At 47.7% G+C, this 21917-nt stretch overlaps 1 protein-coding gene across 2 annotated transcripts in view; it reads left to right on the top strand.

Annotated features, from left to right (window-relative positions):
* The window catches only part of LOC121435559 (DENN domain-containing protein 2A), a 96632-nt gene that overhangs the window by 29617 nt on the left and 45098 nt on the right, over positions 1-21917 (top strand). Inside the window, exons 2-4 of one of the 2 annotated variants that reach the window (XM_041634993.1) lie at positions 2859-2960; positions 6018-7130; positions 21568-21695. In XM_041634993.1, the coding sequence (XP_041490927.1) occupies positions 2887-2960; positions 6018-7130; positions 21568-21695 (1315 nt within the window). In that variant the 5' untranslated portion in view covers positions 2859-2886. The remainder of the gene's footprint in view (positions 1-2858; positions 2961-6017; positions 7131-21567; positions 21696-21917) is intronic. The other variant, XM_041634995.1, reaches the window with a different exon arrangement.

Below are 21917 nucleotides of genomic sequence, written 5' to 3'. Positions count from 1 at the left end.
AAATGTGTTACTAATATTCTTTCATTATACCTCTTGGTCAGCAGTCTGAATCACAAGGCCAAATTGCCCAAGGGGAAATGAGTCCTCACTTGTGTGAAAATCATCTAAGTACTATTATTTATCATATTAGATTGGAGGCCAGCCCACAGACAGTTGGTTTTGGTGCATCAGAGATGTCCCCAGGTTTACTGGGTGAGACCCCCAGGACAGCACACTAGGGGAGCAGACTGTCTCCCCGACTTACAGAGTGACAGTGAAGCCCCCAAATAAGGCTAGACTTGTCATCTTATTAATTATTTTACTTTTTTCAGATTGTTTTTATGTGACCAGGTAGTAGTGACGCACACCTTTAGTCCTAAGATTTGGGAGGCAGAGGCAGGAGGATCTCTGAGTTTGAGGCCAGCCTGGTCCACAGAGTGAGTTCCAGGACAGCCTGGGCTACACAAAGAAACCCTGTCTATGTGCGAGTATAAACCATGTGTGTGCAGGTGACAGTGGAGACCAGAGGGATGTCAAAGCCCACGGAGCTGAAGTTATAGGTGGTTGTGAGCCTCCTGATGCGGCTGTTTGGGACTGCAGTCCGTCCTAAAGGAAGCCACTGAGCCGTCTCTCCAGCTTGGATTTTTTTTTTTAAGAACGTGTGTGTGTGTGTGTGTGTGTGTGTGTGTGCGCCATAGCACGACTGTAGAGGTAAGGGGAGGAGATTGTGTGAGTCAGTTTTCTCTTACCATGTGGATTCTGGTGATCAAATTCAGATTGTCAGGCTTGGCAGTGAGTACCTTCACCCACGGAGACATCTAGGCAGCCTATTTTAATCATCAGGGATTTAAAAAAAAAAAAGGAAAACAAAAACAACGAATGAGAGCAGCATAGTCCATATCTGTGAATGAGGCATCGCCTGTCTTCTCTGCCTCTCCACTTCCAGCCTCTGCTGCCGGTTTGAACTTACTCTTGGACTGTGGCTCCAGAATATGCCATCTGCTCCCCTGAGCCCAGGAATTTAGGACTAGGATGGGAAGTGAGCTCACTTAGTGTCGCCTGTTTGAGACTAAAGCTACCTGGGAGCACCCCATAGGAGGGTGTTGGTGACTCTGCTTCCTTTGTGTGGAGAGCTATGCAGGAGCCGAGTGCAGCCCAGGCGCCGTCCTGGTGTGCTTCTCGGGGATGGAGACAGCCTCACTCAACTTTGCATCCTCTAGAGCATCCTGCACACAGCTTGGCACGAGCCTGAAAGAAAAAAGACGGAGAACTGTCTGGCTCCCGTGGAGCAAGGTTGCATGGTGGGGGTTTGGTCTGTGGAGCCAGAGTGCAGGCTGTGGGGGGGGGGGGGTGATGACGGGGTGAAGCGTGACTGCTCTCCCCTCCCCCATGCTCCATGTGGCTATCTGCCAGACAAGGACAGAAAGGCAGTGTCTGTGGGCCCAGCCACATGGAGAGGCTCCAAAAGCTTCAGCTGTGTGAGTGTTGTGAGAGGGACAATGAGTTCCTTCCTGTCCCCGAAAGGCCTTTCAGGGCTCCCCTCCACCATGGGATGGGTAGGGGCAAGCGCCTGGCTTCACTGGAGACCTGGGCTCAGTTACACCACAGATTTACTCCAGAATGTATGGTGCTGGCTTGCTGTAAAGTGATAGCTAGGCCCCTGGGCGGCCGAGGCTCCAGCCCTCCCCAAACACCAAGTTTGGTGGCTTTGGCAGCTCCAGGCATTGTTCAGCTCATGGGTCCCTCCCTGCCTTCTTCCTCTTAAAAACAATTTTGTAGACATCTGTTTATTTGTGTGTGCATGCGTGCTCACGTAGAGGTCAGAGGACAGCTTGTAGGAGTTTGCTCTTCCTTCTGCCACGTAGGCTCCAGAGACTGACTCAGGTCACCAGAGCCGTCTCACCTGACCATGCATGCATGTCTTCCTCTTTATAATGTGTGGTCCATGGGTACTGTAGTTCACATATTTTTATGTTAAAATTAATTAAATTTGCTTATTTATTGTCTTGTCTGTAAAGAGACACCATGATCAAGTCTTTTTTTGGTTTCTCGAGACAGAGTTGCACTGTGTCACACACACGCACACACCCCAGCTGTCCTGGCCTCACTCTGTAGGCCTGGCTGGCCTCTAACTCACAGAGCTCCGCCTGCCTCTGCCTCCCAAGTACTGGGTTTAAAGGCGTGTGCCACCGCTTGGCTGTGACCAGCTCTTATAAAGGAAAGCATTTATTTGGGGCCTTGCTTACAATTTCAGAAGCTTAGTTCACAATCATCGTGGCAGGGCGTGTGGTGATATGAACAGTGCTAGAACAGGAGCTGAGAATTTCCATCCCAGTCCCCAGGCACAGCCAGAGAGAGAGAGAAAGACTGAGCCTGGCTTGGGCTTTGAAACCTTACAGTCCACTGCAGAACTCACCCTCTGACAAGGAGACACCTCCTAATCCTTCTGAACAGTCCACCAGCGGGGGAGTAAACGGGCAGCTATATGAGCCAATGGGAGTTGTTCTCATTCAGACCACCACATGTATTTATTTATGTCTCTGGCCTTTCCCTCCTGGTACCTAACATCTATAAGCATGTCTTGGAACACAGCCCTTTAATTTCTTTGGGGAAGTCCTAAGCCAGGACATTGAATATCCACACTGTTGCCTGGCAGGTTATTAGCCTTGAAGAAAGGGTAGAAACGTTGAAAGCCTGAGGGGATCATATGACATCATCCTCCTGGGACAGGGTTTCTGAATGGTATCTTCTTGCCACCTCCAATTCTGGGCAGAATCTCCTAGAGATATAAAACACTGTGGAGCGGGGTGGTAATACCTGCTTCCTTCTGAGGGAAGTGGCCCATGTGACTCGCTGAGTGTGTGTCCCTGTTCCTCTAGGCCACCTGGAGCCTCTCTCGATGCTGACATGGTGACAGTGTGCAGGCAGGCCACAGGCAGCCACAACTGGACTGGAACTCTGAGCTACAGATTGGCCCACAAGTAAGAGCCTCCCTTTGCATGTACCCTGAAGGTGTGGAGGGTGAGCAAGCTCGGTCACCTTCCTTCCTCCCTAACAATGTAGGAACCAAATAGTTTTTCACCCCCTTCCTTGACTAAGGGGTATCCCTCTCCTGAGCTTCTCCTTGAACTGCCTTCATTAGAGACGGGTGAGAGGAAGTGGTTGAGAGTGTCTGGGTATTGCTGAGGGGGTGTTGTGACTCTCCCAGTGCCTGAGGGAGCGTTGCCTTCCAAGCCAGGGCATATTTTTCTAGCTAATAGACTCACGGGTTTCTCCCTCATCTCTGAACCTGCAGCTTTGCAGCCGTAGCTGTCCACGTAGTCCACCCTTCCCATCTTCTGTAAGCAGGTAGCCTTTTCCCCATACTGCTCATGTTCTGTTATCGCTAAACTTATCACAGCTCTGTGGCCCAGATGCTAGAATCCTAGAAACAGGAACTCCAGATACCCATGGGTAACAGAGTCTGTGGAGAAGACACTGTCTGCAGTGTCCATCCTTTAGCCCTCTTGCTTGACCTCAATAAATATAGCATGTTTTTCTGACAAGCCAGTCTCTCTTCTTCAGGTACTGTTCAGTCATTCCAGGTGTTTGGGATCTTAAAGGAATACTGCAGTGGTCACAGTTGCCACCAGTTGAATACCTTGGGCATAATATATTTATTAATCTAGTAACTTATCAAACATTATGTATTGAAAACCTACCTTATACCAGGAACAAACAAAAGCAGTTTGGCTTCTATACTCAAAAAGCTCTAGTCTAAAGAAGGGAGATAATATTGCTACCTGTAGAAGAAGAAGAAAACAGGACTATGGATATAGCTCGGTGGTAGAGCCCACCCCACATTCTCAGATCCCTGGGTTCAGTCTCTACAGTGAGAAATAAAAACACAGTAAGGACTCAAACCCAAGCCCTTGTGCCTCCAAAGCGCATATGTTTATCTATTACCAGTGTTGTCTAGTGCTGTACATGACTGAGTGGTTTGTGGCGATCTGTACTGTCGGCAGCTCGCACTAATCTGGATGGTCATGTTTCACGCATCTGTCCTCTGCTTCCATCTTGCCATGAGAAAAGAAGCTGTAAGTTCTGCCTTTTCAGTTCTTAGGAAAACAGCAATGGACTGTGATCCTGCCTAGAAATGAGGTTCATGCCACTGTCTTGAGGACAATTAGAACAATTATTTTTTTCAGGGATGGAGAGGTGGCTTAGAGGTTAAGAGTTCTTAAAACTCTTATAGAAGACCCAGGTTCAGCTCCCAACACCCACAGGGCAGCTCACAACCATCTGTAATTCCGGTTCTGAGGGGTGCAGCGCCCTCTTCTGGCCCCCATGTACACCAGGCATACATGTGACACACATACATATATGCGGCAAAACACACATAAAGTAAAAATCAAATAAATACTATTTTCTTTTGTGCTCTTTTTTAAAAAAATTAATTATTTATTATTTATACAGTGTTCTGTCTGCATGCCAGAAGAGGGAACCAAATCAAATTACAGATGGTTGTGAGCCACTATATGGTTGCTGGGAATTGAACTCAGGACCTCTGGAAGAGCAGCCAGTGCCCTTAACCTTTGAGCCATCTCCCCAGTCCCTTCCTTTGTACTCTTATGGATCCTAATTGTTGTTTTCAGAAAGACCTTCTGCTTTGATAGCCATGGAAAGTGTGTTTGCGTTCTCACAAGCTTAAACTTTATACTGTGCAACCAAGATCAGCAGCATAATTTGTGAGCCGATGACGTCACTAAGGGAGAGGTCTTATATAAACAACTCTTGGTCTCTGGGATGGAAAGTTATCGTAAGAGGACGAATGCAGCTGCTAGCTGTTCATCCCTCACTGAACTTTAGCTGGAGTTTCTCAGTCTCTATACAGTCAGATGTGTATAAACTCAGGAAATGTGCCCCATTAGCTTCATGTCTGTTTACTGAGCCCGCCCATCTCATCACCATGCCTAACTGTAGTCTCTACTGTGCAAGCATGGTTTGTACTTTGAAACACATACGTTCTTATTCTCAGTAAGTGTGCTTCACATGGGTCCTTCCTAAAGGGTTTGGAGCATCCTTATGGTGCTAACCTCCTATTTAGAGGTGCATCGTTCCACACAGCTCTCTAGACAGAGCTGTCTGCAGTCATCGAGAACCTCGTCTGTCCACTGAGGAGCCATCTCCCACATGGGATTTGCAAGTTCTTAGCTGGCTGGCAGCTGGGGCATCTAAAGGAGAGAAGCTTTCATTCCATCGGATTCAGGTTCAGATAACCCCACTGGCCAGTGGAGACCATGTTTGACAGTACATGTATAGGCCATGTATAAAAATCTACTTCTCCATGGTGATTCATACATTTACTTAGGCAACAGATACTCATTGCCTCCTGCTCTGCCAGGGCTATTCTAGAAGCGAGGGAAACAGCTGTAGACAAAACAAGCCCTCTCTCACGGAGAGCCATTTCAGTGAGATTTATGCTCCAGAGAGTGTCCTGAGATATCATGGCTTCACACCCCAGCTCAGGGTAGTTGGTGAAAATTGAAGGATTTGGCAGGGCAGTGGTGGCACTCTCTGGTGCATCTCTGAGATCGAGGCCAGCCTGGTCTACAGCGTGGGAAGTAGCTGAGTTAGTAAGGAACCTACTGTGTGAGCATAAGATCCTGAGACCCTGTGAAAAGCTGCCTGTGGCAGTTTATGACACCAGCCTTGGGGGAAAAAGACACAGGTGGTTCCCAAGGGCTCACTGACCAGCCAGTTCAGTTCCCAGTGCCCTCATGGTTGCCCGCGACCATCTCTAACTCCAGATCCAGGGAATCTGAAGCCCTCTTCTGACCTCCATGGACACCAGGCACACACGGTTAACAGACATACATGCAGGCAAACACCCATACACATAAAAAGGAAAACAGCAGCAACAGCGAGAACCGATAGCTTCAGTGCTGTGGTTGGCAGTTAGTATGTAATACTTCCACCCGAGTTCTGGTTGCTGTCCAGGACTGGCTGAGAACAGTAACATAAGGACCACTCACCTTCTGTTTGTCTCTCTGGTACAGGGTCAAGGCAGAGGGTTCAAAGGCTGGGGAAGTTCTTGGAAGGCGGCCACTTGGGAGATCTGTTCCTTCTCGAGAGTCTAATCCAGCACTGCCCTTGGGAAGGAGCCCCCCAAGGAACCCCCACAACCTCATGCTGGAGGCAAGAGTGGACATGCTCGGCTCCAGTATGATCATCAGTGGCCCGGCTGCAGACCTCGGTGCTAAAGAGGCCAGCAGGCCCTCGAAGAAGCAGCCTGGCAGCGTCCAGAACCCTGGGCCATCCACCCGAGCCCGAGCCCAGCCCCTCAGCATAAAGGACAAGATATCCAAGTGGGAAGGCAAGAAGGAGCCACCCACTCCTGAGCCTGCCAGGCCAACAGAGGGCCAAGAGAACTACTTGCCACCCTGCGGGGTAGAGCGGAGAGGCAGCGAGATCACCAGAACAAAGAATGGGTTGAGGCTTGAAACAGAGAGCTTGGAAAATGACAGCAGAAGGACAGCAAGGACCACGTGTCAGGACACAGACCGGTGTCCAGGCCTGAGGCAGAGTGATGGGCAGCCGGAGCCCAGCCAGCGCCGAGGTGTCGAGCTGAAGCCCAGTGACTTGCGTTTTCAGAGTGACCACCTCTCCGTGCTCAAACAGGTCAGGAGACTGGAGAAGGCCTTGAAGGATGGCTCTGCTGGCTTGGACCCCCAGTTGCCGGGGACTTGTTATTCCCCACACTGTCTGCCTGACAAAGCAGAAGAGGACCAACACATTCCCGAGAGTCCTGGAAGTGGGGGTGCTTTCGCAGCTGGCCGCAGGGCCCACCACTTGGAGGACAAGGAGCCAGGCCCTGAGGCTTCAGAGGAGTGTAAAGGCCAGGAGAGTGTATACCCGGGCTCCAGGCAGTGTCCCCTGAAGCCTTTCATCAACCCCCTTCCCAAGCCCCGCAGAACGTTCAAACATGCAGGAGAAGGGGACAAGGACAGCAGTCCAGGGAGCTCAGGCATTGGCTTCAGGAAAGAGAAGAGAAACCTGCCTCCCCTGCCCTCTTTACCTCCCCCTCCCCCACCGCTGCCCTCCTCCCCGCCTCCTACTTCTGTGAATAGAAGACTGTGGACTGGGAGGCAGAGACCCAGTGCTGACCACAGGTAGGTACTCACCAGAGGACTCTGCTGTTGCCTGTGTCCCTTTGCCACTGCCCTGTCTCGTTCACCTGGGGCTCAGAGTCAGTCAAGTATTCATGGGGTGAGGCAGCTTGTTGATCGGCCTGGAAATGTGGTAACTCATGTGTTTAGCTCTTGTTCTCACAAAAGGAAGTTTTCGGGCTGGAGAGATGGCTCAGTGGTTAAGAGCCCGCTGACTGCTCTTCCAGAGGTCCTGAGGTCAATCCCAGCAACCACATGGTGGCTCACAATTATCTGTAATGAGATCTGGTGCCCTCTTCTGGTGTTGTGTGCAGGCGTACAAGTAGGCAGACTATTGATAGATATCTAGATAGATGATAGATGATAGATAGATAGATAGATAGACAAAAAGAATGTTTGCTTCTAAATATTTTCCTCTGCAGGCAGACACAGTGGTACAGGCCTATAATCCCAGCTCTTGGGAGTTTGAGGCAGGAGGATCGTAAGTTCAAAGCCAGCCTGTGCAACATAGCAAGTTCTAGGCTGGCGTAAGCAACTTAGTGAGGTCCTGTCTCAAAACAACAAAATTACTTTTCGGGTGTGATAAGAACTTGTAATTGTCACAAAAAGTTAAGTGAAAACATTTGTGAAGCTATCTGCTTCCTTGTTTACCTTTTTTTCTTTCAGAGTGAGTGTGTGTGTGTGTGTGTGTGTGTGTGTGGTCAGAATGGGTGTGGAGGCCAGAACAGACATTCGGTGTCTTTTTCTTCCTCGATTGTTCTCCACTTTATTTCTTGAGACAAAATGAATCTTTGTCTTTCATTGACCCAGCTTGGCCCAGAGACCTCTTCTGTTCCTCCAAAGTTTTGGGACTATAGATGAACTACAATGTCCACTTGGCTTTTCTTTGGGTTTTAGGGATATTCTCATTCTCTCTCTCTCTCTCTCTCTCTCTCTCTCTCTCTCTCTCTCTCTCTCTCTCTCTCTCTCTGAGACAGTGTCTGTGTATGTAGTCCTGGAATTCTCAATGTAGATGAGTCTGGTCTTGAACTCACACATACCCCTGCTTCCCAAATGCTGGGATTAAGGGTGTGCACCACCATTCCCAGCTATATTTGTTGTTTGCTGTTGTTGAGACAAGGTCTTTGTAGGGGCCCCTGCAAGCTCTACAGGCGGCAGAGAAATGAATCACAGAGCTGAGAAAGAAATTCAGTTCAGCACAAAGTAGCCGGTGCAGATTCAAACTTCTGGAGTCTGACCCCAAGCAGTTTATTTTAGACATATTTAAGTAGAATACAATTTGGGGGGGTGGGGAAGTTTCCTGGTAACAGTTATGTCAATCCCGAGAGCACTATAAAGCTTAAAGCTTAAACTCTCCTGCAAAGTACAGGTGGCCTCTACAATGAAGATGAGTCTATGGCTTAAGGACCCAGGATCTGGTGTGGTCTCTGACCCACATAGCACAGAGGTCAGCAGGCTATGAAGTGCATGAGACATCTTTACTATGGCTGGGTTGGTTCCATTGACTGAGAAACAAAGCCAAAGATAAAGGGAGGGAGAGTCTGGGCTAAACATTCCTGGGGGGTTTGGGTGAGGCCTGGCCCTACAAATAGAAAAGGTCACCTGGTTATTAAGAGCATCGCTCCCAGTCTTCTGGGTAGAAAACATGCATACACATCCTTTCTGTTGAGGAGACAAGCTATGTGCTTAACATTCGTGGTTTCCCTAGTGCTTGTCTGTGTGCACCAATTGGACCTCTCTGCAGGTCTTACTTTGTAGGCCAAGCTGCCATAGAACTCACGCTGTAGTTCAGGCAGGCCTCGAACTTGTGGTCATCCTGCTGTAATCTCCCAAGTGCCGAGAGTTCAGGTGTGAGCACCGTGTCTGACTTATTTTATTCCCTTACCTGCCCCTTAATTTTGCTTGACATTTTTCACTTGGGCTTTGGCCACTCATGCTCAGCCTACTGTTGCCCAGGGCCACCAGCAGCCTCAGCCTCAGTAACTCCAATGGCCAATATTCTGTCATTTTCTTCGATGCTGTCTCTTGTTATTGAGGGCAGCTATTTTATTATCCTATCTTGAAACACTGGCTTCATTTGGCTTCCGAGTCAGGCTCTTCCAGGTGAGACCTCCCCCTGACAGCTCTCCCGTCTTTCCTTTGCTCCTTGTCCCTGTTAGAACAGTACCTAGTATCTTAACCTGTCCCTACGCCTGCCAGGCTCGGACCGAGGGCTCTGTCCTCTCCCTACACTTCTTCCCTGATGGGCTCATCCCATCCTGTGCGTGTCACTAGCAAGTGTATTTGAGAGCTCCTCTCAGTCTCAGAAGTGTGCATTCAGCACTGCGTGGCTCTCCACGTGGTTGTCACTCCAGGCCACCGCTAACCATCTCCTCTCGTAGTAAATGTCTTGTTAAATGACGTCATCCTTTATTTAGTCACTTGACCCAAGAGCTAGTCACTCACTCTCTTGGATTTTCTTTTTCATGTGCTCCAGACTAACCCAGGGCTAACCTAGCAAGAAGTCCTTCAGTCTTACTTTTAAAACTTGATCTCAAATCTGATTATATTACTTTGGATCCATTGCCCACCTCCCAGAATTCCTCCGAGAGGCAGTTTCCAGAAGTGAACTTGTGGCCTGCATTCTCTCAGTGTTGTTTGTCAGCTAGGGTGCTTTTGGTGCAGATAACCTGATTTTTTTTCTGTTTTCTTCAAGAGGAAAACAGTTTGCATATTCTAAAGTGTGTGTGTGTGTGTGTGTGTGTGTGTGTGTGTGTGTGTGTGTTTTAGACAGGGTCTCTTTATGTAGTCTGGGTTGTTCTGGAGCTCACTATATAGACCAGGCTGGCCTCAAACTCACAGAGATTCATCTGCTTCTGCCTCCCCAGAGTACTGGGATTAATAGCATAAATTACAGTGCTTGGATATATATATATAATAATTATATTTTTCTAAATATTCTATTACTGTCATATTTCATATACCCCTAATACATGCTTTAAATTAGGATTATGTGTATTGTTTCCTCCTACATGACTTAATATTTTTATTGCAATTTTAAAACTATTGTGAATGACGTATGCCTGTGGAGGCGTGTGCCTGAGTGCCGGTGTCCCTGAAGGGCAGAGACACTGAATCCCCGGGAGCTGGGGTTATAGTCTGTGTGGGCCTACGTGCCTGGTGCCAGGTGAACTCAGGTTCTCTGCAAGAACAATCTTCTTAGCCTCCTGTTTGTTTGTTTTTTGTATTTTGTTTTGTATCCCCCCAAAATATAGTCTCACTGTGTATCCCTAGCTGTCCTCAAACTCACTCTGTAGACCAGGCTGGCCTCAAACTCACAGAGATCCACCTGCCTCTGCCTTCCAAATGCTGGGATTGAAAGCGTGCACCACTATGCCTGGCTCCTTTGTCACAATTTTAATGTAATTAAATCCCTGCCCCCCTCCCCATTCCCCTCTCTCTGCAAGCCTTACTTTACCCTTAACTTTTTTGGTGGTGCATTCTTCCGGTGGCTCAGTGTCAGACTGTCTTACCTGCACTGTTCTTATGTTATCAAGATAGTATCGTATCATAGGTAATTTCTTTCTTTTTTTTTTTTTTTTTTTTTTGGTTTTTTCGAGACAGGGTTTCTCTGTAGCTTTGGAGCCTGTCCTGGAACTAGCTCTTGTAGACCAGGCTGGTCTCGAACTCACAGAGATCCGCCTGCCTCTGCCTCCCGAGTGCTGGGATTAAAGGCGTGCGCCACCACCGCCCGGCTCATAGGTAATTTCTTAAAGATTTTTTTTTTAAAAAAAAAGTTTTATTTGATTATGTATACAGTATCCTACTTGCAGGCCAGAAGAGGGCACCAGATCTCATTACAGATGGCTGTGAGCCACCACGTGGTTGCTGGGAATTGAACTCAGGACCTCTGGAAGAGCAGCCAGTGCTGCTGGACAATTTCTCCAGCCCCTTCATTCTTGTTTTACTTATTTTTTAGTTTTAGTTTTTCCAGCCAGGGTTTGCCTGTGTAGCCCTGGCTGTCCTAGAACTCATTCTGTAGACCAGGCTGGCCTCAAACTCACAGAGATATGGGATTAAAGGCATGTGCCACCATCGTCCAGCTTCTTTTAAATTTTTTACATTTGTTGTTATTTTGTGGGACAGTGGAATTCAGTGTGCACAGGCACGTGGCAGAGGAAAGACTAATCTTAGTAGTCAGTTTTCGTCTTCCACAGTGTGAATTCTGGGGACTGAACTTGGGTTGTCCGACTTCGTGGCAATTGCCTTTCTCCTCTGAATCATCTTACCGGCCTTTGTTGTTGTTGTTTGTTTTTTGGTACTGCGTCTCCCGTAACCCAGGCTGACCTTGAATTTGCTCTGTAGCAGATGATAAAGTTGAACTTTAATCGTCTTGTCTGTTTCCTGAGTACTGAGAGCATGTGCTACCAGGACCATTACATGATTCTAAGGGTCAAACCTAGGGCCTCTTGCATGCCAGACGAGCAGTCTACCAGTGGGGCTGTCTCCAGCCCATAAAAACCTACTAAGAGTTTTCTTTTGCTTTTGTTTGCTTTTTTTTTTTTTTTGAGACAGCCTTGGCTGTCCTGGAACTCATTCTGTAGACCAGGCTGTCCTCTAACTCAGAGATTCCTGCCTCTGCCTCCCAAGTGCTGGGATTAAAGGTGTGTGCCACAGCGAACTGGCAAGAGCTCACATTTTCAGATGCAGACTGGGAATAGGGAGAGGCTGTGGACTCTCAAAGCCCACCTCGTGACACACCTCCTCCAGCAAGGCCACACCTGCTAAGCCTCCCCAGACAGCACTACCAGTTGGGGACCAAGTCCAAGCACATGAGCCCACGAGGGAATTCCCTTTCAGATCACGCCATTCTGCCATGTGGGGAATGAAGTCCCAGTCTGCTCCTGTTTTAGCGAACGAGTGAATTCAGTTTGCTCATATTTGAAGATTTTTGTTCCGGTGTTCCACAAATGAGGCGGAGCTACACTTGGGTGGTTTGTTCAGTTTTATTTACAGCGTATCTGTGTCTGCACACACATGCACAGGCCATGGTACACACGTGGAGGTCAGAGAACAACCTGTAGGAGTAGCTTCCCTCCTTCCGCCATCCGGATTCTGAGGACCAAACTCTGGCCGTCAGATGTGGCAGCGAGCGCCATCACCTGAGAGCCTTTTTAAAATTTTTATTTTTATTTTTACTTTTAGCAGGCAGGGTTTCATTATTTTGTGCACTGGAAACACTAGGAATGTTAAGCACATAGCTTGTCTCCTCAACAGAAAGGATGTGTACACATGTTTTCCACCCAGAAGCTGGGAGCGATGCTGTTTGTAGGGCCAGGCCTCACCCAAACCCCCCAGAATGTTTAGCCCAGACTCTCCCTCCCTTTATCTTTGGCTTTGTTTCTCAGTCAATGGAACCAACCCTGCCATAGTAAAGGTGTCTCATGCACTTCATAGCCTGCTGACCTCTGTGCTATGTGGGTCAGAGACCACACCAGATCCTGGGCCCTTAAGCCATAGAACCCATCTTCATTGTAGAGGTCACCTGTACTTTGCAGGAGAGTTTTGATGTAGTCACACTTTAAGCTTTATTGTGCTCTCGGGGTTGATATAATTGTTTCAGGAAACTTTTTTCCCAAAATTATACTCTACTTACATATGTCTAAAATAAACTGCCTGGGGTCAGACTCTAGAACTTTTGAACCTGAGCTGGCTACTTCGTGCTGAACCGAATTTCTTCTTGTTGTTTGTTGTTCTTGTTGTTGTTCTTCTTCTTCTTTTTTTTTTTTTTTTTTTTTTTTTTTGGTTTTTTGAGACAGGGTTTCCCTGTGTAGCTTTGGAGCCTGTCCTAGAACTAGGTCTGTAGACCAGGCTGGCCTTGAACTCACAGAGATCTCCTTGCCTCTGTCTCTTGAGTGCTGGGATTACAGGTGTGAACCACTACTGCCCAGCCCAAGTTTCTTTTTACCTCACTTGGATAATATTTCTACTTGTAGGAACCCCCACAATGTAGCCTGGCTGTCCTGGAACTCACTGTGTAGACCAGGCTGATTTCAAACTCAGATTCTCCTGCTTCTGCCTTCCAAGTGCTGGGATTCTATGAGCCATTTTACCAGCCCACTGTATTTGTTCTGTTGTTGTTGTTCATTTGTTTGTTTAAATTCTTTTAAATTAAAAAAAAATCATATATGGGATGGAGAGGTGGCTTAGCAGTTAAGAACGCTGGCTGCTCTTCCAAAGGACCTGGGTTCAATTCCCAGCACCCACAGGGCAGCTCACAACTGTCTATAACTCCAGTTCTAGGGAATCTGACACCTTCACACAGATATATATGCAGGCAAAACAAAGACCCATGCACATAAAAATAAATTTTTTAAAAATTATATACATGGGTGTTTTGCCTGTGTGTGTGTGTGTGTGTGTGTGTGTCTGTGCACCACATGCATGTCCAGAACCCACAAACTCCAAAGAGGGTTTCAGAGCCCCTGGAACTAGAGAAGCACAGGGTTGTAACCAGCCCTGTCAGTGCTGGTAATTGAACTTAGATCGTATGGAAAGACCACCAAATGCTCTTAACCTGAGCCATCTCTCCAGCCTGGTTTTTTGTTATTGTTGGTTTGTATGTTTGTTTGTCTCATTAAATTAATACTGTGTGTGTGTGTGTGCGTGTGCGCGCGCGCGCGCGCCTGTGGAGGCCAGAAGAGAGTGTTGGATCCTTTGGAGCTGGAGATAACTGCTGTGGGTGCCGGGGAATAGAACTCGAGTTCTCTGCGAGAGCTGCTGCTCTGAACTGCTCAGCCACTTCCCCAGCTGTTCTAGTTTGTGTTGAAGGAGGAGCTGGCTTTGGTGCCAGGGATTAAACCCAGGGCCTTCTCCATGTTAAATTCATGTTCTTCCACTGAGCCACGTACCCTCAGCCTCCATCTCCAGTTCTAAGTCCTTTCCAGCCCAGCCCCAAAGCCTGGCTGCCTTCATTACCTCCTTCTTCCCTGAGCGATGCCCCTCCCTCTTCCCTCCTCCCTCCCTGGGGCAATCTTTCCTCCATGTCGTGGTTGGACAGACAGCTCAACCTGGTGAATCATTATTCTTGTTATCTTTTTTCTCCTTGCTACAGTCTGCTGTTTTCAGCCTTCTAGCATTTTCCGTTTAAGCAGCTAAAATTACTTTGTTTCAGTTCAAAACTGAAATGTGTCTTGGCTAGTTTAGATCCGATCACATGAGCTGCGTTTCAACAGTCTGACTTTAGGCTCCTCATTCTGTTTAAAATACTACAACGGAGGTGAGCAGGGCAAGGTGTTCACTTTCTACACCTAAAAAAAAAAAGTATGCTCTTTGTTATGGTTCTATCTCCTAGAGAAAGAAAAACGGTTTACCCTGCATTTGGCAGACGTCCTGCCTTCTCTGAGTCAGGAGAGCCAAGCCAAGACTGAAGAAATGATGGAGGATCCCGAGGCCGGGAGGGTTTGGGGTTACACAGCCAGTCTGGGGGCTTTGCAGACTGAAGTCACTGTGTTTTCATTGGCCAATCAGCACACCCCAACTGAGCCACACCAGGGGATGCTGATTCTTGGTTTGAGGAAAATGCCTTTTTTCCCCTCTTCTCTCTGTCCTTTTCCCTCCTCCCTTCCCTCACCTGCCTCCTTCCTTTGCTTTTCTCCATTTCTCTAAAACCCCCAAGAGATAAGCTGCCGAGACTTCGGCCCTCGGCCTAACCCCTCACATGTCAGGAAATTCCAAAGATAAGCATCCTCCAGTCACGTGAGCTTGGCTATATATGTTTATGGCACACATTTAATAACCCTGCAGGAATGCCTTGAGGCTGCCGTGAAACTAACGTGATTTTTTTTTTGTGTAAGTGTCTCACATTCATAGAGATGCATGCTCCAAATATTTTATCTTGAATTTAGATTTTTACATTTAAGTTCTGTTTGGTCGTGTAACAGTTTTTAAACCTTTATAAAACCAAATAGCTCCACCCACTTTGATTTTGACTTTTCCGCTGATGGTTTGAACACCGAATAGAATTGTGCTCTCCCTGGGGCTTCCTCCACAGGCCTTGGGAGCAGAGGCAGCCGCAGACGCCGCACCACTGCTAAGGGATCTGTGCTGTCCCCTGTCCATCACTGCCACGCCACGCTGGGGCTGGCAGCTCCACGCAGTCTGACTGGCCAGGACCCTGAGCTACCATCCATTTGTCAGTCAAAGTTAACTCTGTAGCCTTGCCTCCGTGTCCCTGTCCACATGGGTGCCAGCCTCGAGGCAAGCCTGAGATGCCACGCAGAAAACATGACTTAGTTTAAGAACTTCAGAAGAGGGCCGGAGAGAGGCTCAGTGGTTAAGAAGAGCCCTTGCTCCAACTGCAGGACCCAAGTTCAGTTCCCAGCACCCACATCAGGGGCTCACAGTCCCCTGTAACTCTTGCTCCAGGAGATGCGCTAACTCTGTGGCCTCTGCAGGCACCTGCACACACAGAAAAATGATAAACGTGAACCTTTAAAACTATGGTGAGTGTTTGGCCTGCATGTGTGTATGTGCACCATGTCGGTCTTCCAGCACTCAGGAGGCAGGCGGATCTCCGTGAGTTCGAGGACAGCCTGGTCTACAAGAGCTAGTTCCAAGACAGGCACCAAAGCTACAGAGAAACCCTGTCTCTGATAGATGCCTGTGGAGATGAGAAAGAGGGTCCTGGAGCCCCCGGAACTGGAAATACGGATGTCATAAACCACCCGTGGATGCTGGGAACCAAGCCCAAGTCCTGCACAAGAGCCACATGATCCCCAAGTAAATCTGTTAAAAAGAATGTCAAACTGGGCTTGGTGGCATATGCCTATAATCTCAGCACTTGGGGGGCAGAAGCAGGGGGATCTCTGTGAGTTCGAGACCAGCCTAGTCTATAATAGTGTATTCTAGGACAGCCAGGGCTACATAATGAGACCCTGTTGCAAAAAAAAAAAAAAAAAAAAAAAAAGGAATGAATGAATTAGTTTGAGGTTGAGAGTAAAATTGTTTTGAGAAGCTTGGTTTGAGATTTACTTCACCAGTGTCTACGCTGGAAAACAAAGAGGACTTGGTTGTTGTTCTGTGTTCCGAGAGCCTTTATTTTGTCTTACTTCTCACCAGAAAATGAGGATCACTGGGTCTCGGACACTGTTAGTAGGCCTTCAGGTTTTTGCCTCTAGCAGCTTCAGAGTTTTGGATTTTATATTAAGATCTTTAATCATAGGACCGGGACAGATGGCTCTATGGTTAAGAGCACTGACTGCTCTTCAGAGGACCTGGGTTCAATTCCCAGCACCCACATGGCAGCTGTTAACTGTCTGTAACTCCAAGATCTGACACCCTCACACAGAGATACATGCAGGCAAAACATCAATGCACATAAAATAAGAATAAATAAATTACTTTTTAAAAAAATATCTTTAATCAGATGGATTTTTCTGCAGATAAGAGATACAGATATTCATTTTTCCTTGCACTGTTTGTTGAAGAGGCCTTCTTCTAGTTTATGTTTTTGACACATTAGTCAAGATGCTGTGGCTGTGTGTTTACTCTGGGTCCTTCTGTCTGCTCCTTAAGTGTTTATATGTCTGGAGTTTTGTGTTTTTGAGACAGAGTTGTACTCTGCAGCCCTGATTGCTATGTGGACCAGGCTGGCTTCAGCTTTACAAAGGTCTGCTTGCTGGTGCCTCTAGAGTACTGAGATTAAAAGTGTGAGCCACCACATCTGACTAAACATAGCTTTCTTGTTTTCATTGATAGCCGGGCATGGTGGTGCAGGCCTGTAGCCCCTGCCTCAGGAGGATTGCTGTGAGTACAAGATCAGCCTGTACTCTGCTTCAAAAAAAAAAAAACAAAACAAAACAAAAAACAATCAATTAATCAATTAGATAATTAATCAAATAGTTAATTAGTCAAATATTCATTTACTTATCCAGCCAGCAAATCTACTGTGACTATATTTGGTGTTAGATAAGGGAGTGTATTAATGAGGAAGCTGACAGAGACCCTGCCCTGCTAGAGAACCCCGACTGACAGCAGGAGAAGACAGCTGCTGGGTGAGGCTCCCAGGAAGCATAGGTGCTGTGGGAATGTTCAGCAGGTGAACCCAGCCTGCTAGGGCACAGGGTGGCCTTGAGAGGAAGAGATGTGTAGATGCTTGGTGGGAGGGGGTGGCAGATGGAAGGTTCGTGAAGGAGCAGCTTATAGGTTTCTTCGTGCTGGAGGAACTGAAGGCCAGGGGTCTGGACAGCATGGGATAGGGGTCCCCAAGGATGGACGAGGAGGCTGTGCGGTCTAATGTAACCAATCCTAGAGCTCTAGAGACAAAAGGAGCACCGGGAAGAAACACGGCACAGCTTTGAAGGGGCAGTCATCAGGTTTGCATCTGTTAGGGTTCCCCTTGGCGACAGAGTGGGTGTCGTGGTCAGGTTGTGATGTAATTCCAGTGGGGGCCCTGGAGGAAGTGATCAGTTTCCAGTGGCTGGGGAGGTAGAATGCGGTTAGTTGGTTAGGTGTAGGTGGGCCAGGAGAAGGGGCTCAGCAGAGTGCCTGCAGCTTCAGGCATAAACATCTGGTTGGCTTTCCAGGGGGCAGCTCTAAGAGAGGAACCTCTTTTGAGACATGTTAATTTTGAGGTTCTTGCCCTCTGCCTTAAATTAGCATTTCATTTACAAAAGTATGGAAAAGTCATTAGTAATCCTCACACAGTAATTGGACATTGGTCATGATTTTTTAAAAATGTTTTTTGAGACAATTTCATGATATTCTCCAGGCTGATCTCAAACTTGAGATCCCCTGCCTCAGCCTCCTGAGTTCTGGTATTAGACTCCCATGGAGGGAGGGCTAGAAAAGAAAGGAACTAGGAAAGAGAGAAATAGAAGAAGAAATTCACTGGAGATGGATGCGGCGTACTGGGGATGTCTTCGTTGCTCGCCTAGTACCATGAAGGCCTGGGTTTAGTCCCTAGCACCACACAGAGCAGGCATGATCTTCACAGTAGTAATCCCAGCATTTGGGAGGCAGAGGCAAAAGAAGCAGAAGTTCCAGGCCATCCTCAACTCCACAGTATATTGGACCAAGCCCGAGCTACAAGGGAGTTCATTGCAACAGAGAGATCAGGGTCTAAAGCCAGCTGCAATGTGGTCATTGGAGGACCTGCGAGGCAAGGAAGTTATAGGGGGTCACATTCTCTCCAACTGTAAGGCAGGGACTCCTTGCCTTTGCTTCACTGGTTCGGAGCACAGTGTGACCCACAGAAGGCATTTGGCACACCTGTGGGTGGTGTGGTGCCTGAGTGCTGGGCATGTTTAGCTAGAGACCTGATCAGTTGTGCTTATCATCCATTCGCCTTTGAAATACCCTTCTCCTCCAAGTTACTACATAAAGATGCTAAAACCTTTCTCAAGTTCAAAGTTGTACGTACAGTGGACCAGTCATTCATTTGAACAGGTTTCTCTTACCTGTGTTGTGGCCGGGCCGTTCTCACCCAAGAAAAGGAGACCAGGATGAGCTCCTTAGAGTTTTTTTATTAAGCCACACAGACCCTACTACAAATCTAAAGAGGCGGCCCCGAGCTGAGTGAATAAGGGGGTTTATACAAGAAAAAACCACGCCGGGCGGTGGTGACGCACGCCTTTAATCCCAGCACTTGGGAGGCAGAGGCAGGCGGATCTCTGTGAGTTCGAGACCAGCCTGGTCTACAAGAGCTAGTTCCAGGACAGGCTCCAAAACCACAGAGAAACCCTGTCTCGAAAAACCAAAAAAAGAAAAAAAGAAAAAAACCACAAGTTTGTTACATCCCCCCTGCTATAGCTGTGATAGCTGTCAGCAAACATGACAGGATATGAACTTTTTTGTTTGTTTTGTTTTTCGATACAAGGTTTATAGCCCTGGCCGTCCTGGAACTCGCTTTGTAGACCAGGCTAACCTCGAACTCACAGAGATCCATCTGCCTCTCTGCCTCCCAAGCTCTGGGTTTAAAGGCCAGACTGAGGACATGAACTTTTAAGGCCAGGACAAAGTCGTGTCTTCAAGTCATCACTGTTTGAGAGGGAAGAGGTTACAGAAGCAGAACAATGCAGGTGTACCTGCCCGAGGGTCAGCCTGACCTCAGGGATAGCTCCAGGTCAGGTCAGGATTTAGCAAATATACTTCCCTCACTTTACCTGAACCTCAGCACCAGAGGACAGAAGTCCCTGCAAGCCAGCCATTGCACCAGTGATCCTGACTCGACGGTGATAAGCCAGACCTTGGAATAATTGGAGTTCTGCTTTTCTCTTGGTTCTGGAAACTGTTCGTGTGAAGTCCAAAGCTCCTTCTTGCTGCTCTGTGGATCTTACTTTGTTTTGATTTACAATGTTGTAAAAAGATTTCACACTTTGGTCACTTGAAAACCAGCACCTTACTTAACACAGAGATGGACTCATCATTAGGAAACCCTGTGGTAATTTATTTTACAAGTTAAGCTTTGCCGCAGAGGCAGGAGGATCACAAGTACAAAGGCCAACCCGGGCGACATACTGAGAGACCCTCATGCATACAGGGAACCCAGTATGATGGAGCACACCTTTAAACCTGGTGCTTGGGAGGCAGAGGCACGAGGATCTCCAGCCTGGTCTACAGAGCAAGTTCCAGGACAGCCAGGGCTACAGGTAGAAACCCTGATTTGAAAAAACAAAAACAAAACAAAAAGCCAGGGACCAAGGGTAAAGTGACAGGGCACTTGTTTAGTGTGCTCAAGGCTGTGGAGGGTTTGCGATGTAACTGCTTGTTTCTGACTTTGTTTTGACTTTCTATTACATTTATTTATCTGTGGGTCTGTGTGAGGAGGGTGCTCGGGTAGCGCGACGCAGGGCTGGAGAGGAATTGCAGGACTTGTTTCTCGTCTTATGCTGTGTGGGTCCAGCAGGTTGAACTCAGGTCATTAGACTTGTTGGCAAACACCTCTGCCCGCTGAGCCATCGCAGGGCCCTCATTTTCCTTTGTTTGTTTGTTTTTGTTTGATGTTACTGTGGGGGTTTTGATGTTTGTTTGTTCGTTTGTTTGTTTTGGGGCAAGATCTACAGCCCAGACTGGTCTGAAACTCGCTGTAGCCTAAGTAGGATCGGGACTATTGACAATTCTCCTGCCTCAGCCTCCAGAGTTCTGGGATTATAAACATTCATCACCATGCCCAGTTTTTATTTGTTTTATTATTATTATTATTATTGTACTGTACTTAAGGTTTTTTAGACAGGTCTCACAATGTCGTTCTGACTGACCTGGAATTCACTATGAAGACTAGACTGGCCTAGAACTCACGTAGATCTACCTGCTTCTGCCTCCACAATGCTAGGATTCTGCACCATAATACCTAGCTCCTAGCTGTGTCTCATTATGCAGACCAGGCTGACCTATAACTTGATAACCATATCCTCCTGTCTTAGCCTCCCAAGTGCTGGAGTTTTAGACATGTACTCCATGCCTGCCTCCAGATCAGTTCTTCAAAGAAAGTTCATATTCTTAAAATGTAGTCTTTCGCCAGGCAGTAGTGACACGTGCCTTTAATCCCAGCACTTGGGAGGCAGAAGCAGGAGGATCTCTGTGAGTTCGAGGCCAGCGTGGTCTACAGACGGAGTTCCAGGACAGCTAGAGATACACAGGGAAACCCTATCTCAAAAACAAATAAACATACTCGGGAGGCAGAGGCAGGCGGATCTCTGTGAGTTCGAGACCACCTGGTCTACAGAGCTAGTTCCAGGACAGGCTCCAAAGCCACAGAGAAACCCTGTCTCGAAAAACAAACAAACAAACAAACAAAAATGTAGTCTTTCTAGATGCTGCTTAGGGTATCAAAACCTTTTATGTGTCAGGATTCAAATGCAAAGCATACCTTATATATTAGCATCTTGCTCCCATAAATATGGAAAAAAAATCACAACAGAGTTAAGGTGTGTCTTAAAGTCCAGAGTGTCCAGCAGTAGCCATTTGGATAATGGTTAATCCCATTCCAGCAAAGCCCAGGATCATCTAGGCTAGTAGTTGTACTGTAAGGAAGAGAGCTGGGTCCTTGAACTCATGCCCTGAAATATACAGACATCTTTAGTTGTTAGGGTGCTGCTCCACAAACCACACCTTCACCCCAGTGTCCACCATCAGAGTACTTATTAGTCTAGGCAAAGAACAACCAGAGAAAGCAGCTAACACTATGTCCCAGACCGGACCCATCTGCTAGAGCTCCAAGACTTAGACCCTTTGTCCTGCCTGGAAACCTCAATGGAGGCAGAAGAGGCTCATGGGCTGATAGTGTCCCTTTGGGGTGGGTTTCTGCTACAACTCAGGCATCTGCCTTGGCTTCCAGCTCTGCAGCCCTGGCCTGAGAGCTCTGAGTTGGCCCCTTTGCCCTGTGACCTCTGCCGTGTTCGGAACCAGCCTCAACTGATTCACATTCTCTCTTTCTTTCCTTCCGTGGTGCGCAACGCAGGAAGTCCTATGAGTTTGAAGACCTACTGCAGTCCTCCTCTGAGAGCAGCAGGGTGGACTGGTACGCACAGACCAAGCTGGGACTCACACGCACTTTATCGGAGGAGAACGTCTACGAAGACATTCTAGGTAAGAGGCCAAACTCTGTGTGGAGGGCTGTGAGTGAGACGGACAGAGTTAGCACGGAGTTTCTGCTCCAAACACACATGCGTGCACTTGAAGACAGATGTGCCATTAATGTACGAGAAAGCAGCAGGTAGGCGAGCTGGGAGTGGGGGCCTCAGCGGGCTGAAGGAGGACCAGCTGGCGAGGACCAGCGAGCTGAGCAGGCAACAGGGTGATCTGAGAAAC

The sequence above is a fragment of the Microtus oregoni genome, unplaced genomic scaffold (genome assembly GCF_018167655.1).
Source record: "Microtus oregoni isolate MIOR12 unplaced genomic scaffold, Mior012 000046F_ref0000063, whole genome shotgun sequence".
NCBI lineage: Eukaryota > Metazoa > Chordata > Mammalia > Rodentia > Cricetidae > Microtus > Microtus oregoni.
Note: the sequence above shows the minus strand (reverse complement) of the source record. Positions and strands in the feature narration are given on the sequence as shown.